Source organism: Sinocyclocheilus grahami, unplaced genomic scaffold (genome assembly GCF_001515645.1).
Source record: "Sinocyclocheilus grahami isolate Dianchi unplaced genomic scaffold, SAMN03320097.WGS_v1.1 scaffold661.1, whole genome shotgun sequence".
NCBI lineage: Eukaryota > Metazoa > Chordata > Actinopteri > Cypriniformes > Cyprinidae > Sinocyclocheilus > Sinocyclocheilus grahami.
In genome coordinates this window covers 1,271,791-1,276,389 of record NW_015505840.1, presented here as the reverse complement: position 1 = coordinate 1,276,389, position 4,599 = coordinate 1,271,791, and the positions used below count along the sequence as shown (strand labels likewise).

Below are 4,599 nucleotides of genomic sequence, written 5' to 3'. Positions count from 1 at the left end.
GAGCTCCTGGCATTTTTCAGCTGGCTACAACGCTTTGGTGGACACACGTTAATTGAAAATGTGTTGTTAGGCATATGGCCTATTAGTCTTTTTTTATCGCATTTATGCAATATATTGGAGCTAAACCTGAGAAAGGAGTCCAGAATATTCCACTGCGTTCTTGGACACGTAAATTAGCTGTAAATTAATTCTTAGGCGGGGTTATGCTAATTGTGAATGAGCGTGCATGTCACCGCACCATTTAAGAATGATTGAATTCATTAGTGTTTAACTATCAAATCTGATGTTTACCAAGCGTTTGTGAATCCAGAGGAGAGTTTTCTGGAAGGTGTGTTTTACGCGCAAATTACTCTGAATTTACTCATATATTTATGAAAGTTTCATGAATGAGGTCCATTGATTTTATATTCCATTTCATATTTTACATTATTTTCACTTAATTTACACTGAATAATCTGTCCTGATTATCATTAGCCTAAATGAGCTGCTAAAAAGCCAATAGTTCCCTGTTTTCTCCTCATTCATTATGATGATGTCTGAGATCTTCTGTAAATTGGCACATTAAGCTCATTTCATTGTGTGTCAACAGATCATCACAAATAAAATCTATTACTGAACATAACTAAAATACTATAATGGACTAACACATCGATAATATCAGAGATGTCAGTGAAATGGAGATTTTAGCCTATGCAACTTTTATGTTGCATATATAATAATGCATATAAATAAATATCTTTTGGAACATATTTTCCAGTTTAATTTGGGTGTTTCTTTGTCAGTGTCTTAATGAGCAGGCAATCAATTAAAGAATAAAAAACATCAATGTAGAAGTGACTAAATACTTGTGGTTCTCCAACAAAACTGAAAAAAAAACATCTCCACAAATCTTATGGGATTTCATGGCAAAATTAGTTTATTTAAGCTAATCTCATATTTACTGAATCTCACAGCATTTATTTGAAATACTGAATCTGTAGAAAACATTTGCTCACTCTGACACAGAGCAATGCTTTTTAATATGAGTCACAAGAGCCACTGACTGAGTGAAACTCTCTCCACACTGAGTACAGTGGTACGGTTTCTCTCCAGTATGAACTAGCTCATGTCTTTTCAGGCTTCCAGACTCAGTGAAACTATTGTCACAATATGAGCACTTGTAAGGTTTTTCTCCAGTGTGAATTCTTTGGTGCCGTTTCAGATGATCAGCTCTAGTAAAGCTCTTCGTACACTCACAACACACATGATCTCTCACTTCATAATGGATTTTCTGGTGCCGTTTATAACTGGCCAACCATGAAAAACTCTTTCCACAGTACGAACACACATGAGGCTTCTCATCTGAATGAACTGTCAGGTGTTTCTTTAGATGTGATGAAGAAATAAACTTTTTACCACACTGATCACAGTTAAAAGGCTTTTCTCCAGAGTGAACGTGCAGATGATAACGGAGACTTGATGCATCAGTATAACTCTTTCCACACTGAGGGCATGTGTATGGTTTCTCTCCAGTGTGGATCCTCATGTGCTGTTTAAGGATTCCTTTTAGTCTGAAACTCTTTCCTCACTGTGAGCAGGTGTGTAGCTGTTTGGCTTTTTTTCTTGAAGTTTTGACTTTACAACGTTCCTCCTCCACTTCATTCACCTCATGTCTTTGCTGTTTTACTTCCATCCAGTCTAAAATAAACAAACAATGTGGTTAAAATCAGTTAAAGTGAACCTGATTAAATAGCAGAAACCAAAAGAGGTCACATATTTATCTGAGTATGAAGTATCAGATCTTTGATGTGCCAAAGGTTATTCTGTCATTCCTTGTTCATAAAATTAAAATGATAATGATTAAGATGATAATTTAACATTCCTATTGCTCATTATTTCAGAGCCACTAAATCTTTTTAACAGCAGTTTTAATGTGTCTCAGCAGTCAACAATGAAGAATCAAGAATGGACACCAACCTGTTTGTTCCTCAGTATCTTCATGTTTTATTCTGGATGGTCCTGAAACACTCATGTCGTCAATCTCCTCTTTAACAAACTCCATCTTTACTATAGTATGTGTCAGATTTCAGCTGCTGCACCTGGAGTCTGCACCAGTCCTGTAGGATCATGTGAATGTTCCTCATCTTTTAAACACAGTTAAAGCACAAACTCCGCCCACCACAGATTCTGAAGATTTCATTGGTCATGTCAATCACAGTGACCGCCTACACAACACTGAAACAAATCCAGTACAAACTTTAGTATAGGGTTAGTTAGTGACAAAGCAACCAAATTACCCCGAATCGAATCTTCCATCATTGAAGTGTCACCATTGGTATATAACGCAGCAGCTGTTGCTAAACTCAACTGAGTTTACTAAATGACCTAAAATAACGATGCTGCAATCTTTCTCAAGTTATTTTTTTACCCTGTAATTTGGCTGCAAATCTTTACCTTTAAAAATTACCCTGCTCATCAAAATTGATTGATTACTCAGTACTTATTCATCCATGACATTTCATATTTTGTCCTTCTTCTTCATTTATGTATTTCTCTCACCAGAAAGAGCTGTGAACTGAATCCATGAAGTCTACAATTTTGTTGAGGGGTGACGGAGTGATTGAGTTGACCAATGAAATTAAGCTTGCACTTAACTAATTAATAAAACATTTTGACAAAACCAAAACATTTTATAAAATGATAAACCTTGCATTTCAATTATGTTATATATAACTGGTTTAAATAAAAACAACAGACATCCTGAATGAAAATTCTAATTTATGCTAATCCAATGTAAAAAAACAAAAAAACAACGAGTACAGGAATGTTTTTTTTTAGCATTTAATAGTACTTCTAATCATGAAATTCAACCTGAGGGGTAAAAGATTAAAAACACACATCAACAGGTGATTATCACATAAAGTGTTGATCCTGTAGTTTGTCTCAGTCTGTTGACACACAATGAAATGAGCTTAATGTGCCAATTTACAGAAGATCTCAGACATCATCATAATGCATGAGGAGAAAACAGGGAACTATTGGCTTTTCAGCAGCTCATTTAAGCATTACGGCTCTTTTTCTGTCAGACTATTGTTTCACTAATTGTCAGTTACACTGTTGTTTGCCAAATTTAATTGTATGCAAAAATTATGCAATTACTTTGACAATACAAATGTACAAATATTGTGTCGCACCAATCAACCTGAAAACCTATCAAACTAACTGGATGAATGGATAGAATTTGCTCTTTGTGACAACATTTTGAAAACATTGTGCTTTTTATGCTTTGTCATAAGAATCGCTAGGGTTTAATGCACACTGAGTACAGTGGTACGGTTTCTCTCCAGTATGAACTCGCTCATGTGCTTTCAGGCTTCCAGACTCAGTGAAACTCTTGTCACAATATGAGCACTTGTAAGATCTTTCTCCAGTATTAATTGTTTGATGCTGTCTCAGTTGGCTAACTCTAGTAAAGCTCTTCCCACACTCACAACACATGTGATCTGTCACTTCATTATGTGCATTTACTGTTAAAAATAACACTTTAGTAGCATATAAAATGGCTTTATAGGATGATTGCTAATTTTTATGTATCCCAGGGTTTTATCAAAATAAAACAGGGCAGAGGTTATATTATTCAATTAATATCTAATCAGAAATCTAGCATAGATTACAAAAATCCATTAAATGTACAATATGTACAGGCTGAATAGGGGGTATATAAGAAATTGTGAAATTGTATTTAGTTTCATTAAAACTCAGATTTAAACAACTTTACAGTTAAATTAATAGCTATTCAGTAAACATGAGATTAGCGCAAATGATTAGTTTTGCTGTGAACAAGATTTGTGGAGATGTTTTTTTTCCTGTTTTGTTGGAGAACAGCAAAAGTATTTAGTCACTTTAGTCTTACATTGATTTTTTTTTATGTAACAAAAATATGTAAAAAAAAAAAAAAGATATTCATTTATAACTGCATTATTATTATATGCAACATAAAAGTTGTGTAGGCTCTGTATAATGATGTAAATAAAATTTCCATTTCACTGACATCTCTGATTATGTGGATTATATAGTATTTAGTTGTTCAGTAATCGATTTTATTTGTGTTGATCCTGTAGTTTGTCTCAGTCTGTTGACACACAATGAAATGAGCTTAATGTGCCAATTTACAGAAGATCTCAGACGTCATCATAATGAATGAGCTGAAAACAGGGAACTATTGGCTTTTCAGCAGCTCATTTGATGATAGTCTTTTTATCAGGAGAGATTATTCAGTGCAGATCAAATGAAAATAACGTAAAATACACAGATTAAAATCATTCTATCTTTGGAAAATCCTCATAAACCATAAAAACCCAACATATGTGTGTGTTACCAGGATTTTCCAGGTGGCAACAATACACTAAAATTTACAGCTCATTTAAATTTACAGTTTGCACGTGAAAGGTGTTTCCAGTTCACAGAATATGACTTTATCCAGCTTTTCATGGCTCAACAGTTTATCAGTAAAAGTTGGGAATATTTATATATTTATATCTCTTTAGCGGGTGTGCCCAGGATGGCCACCAGATGAATGAATGAATGATGCATTTATATAGCGCTTTATTGCTTTATTGT

General features: G+C 34.2%; 1 protein-coding gene and 1 pseudogene across 1 annotated transcript in view; one reads left to right on the top strand and one right to left on the bottom strand.

The window, feature by feature from the left end:
• LOC107558825 (gastrula zinc finger protein XlCGF8.2DB-like) overlaps positions 1 to 2,044 on the bottom strand; it is a 7,103-nt pseudogene extending 5,059 nt beyond the window's left edge.
• A 794-nt stretch (positions 2,045 to 2,838) lies between these two features.
• The window catches only part of LOC107558823 (zinc finger protein 568-like), a 5,362-nt gene continuing 3,601 nt past the window's right edge, over positions 2,839 to 4,599 (top strand). The window contains exon 1 of the mRNA XM_016242509.1: positions 2,839 to 2,857. Within this exon, the coding sequence (XP_016097995.1) occupies positions 2,839 to 2,857 (19 nt within the window). The remainder of the gene's footprint in view (positions 2,858 to 4,599) is intronic.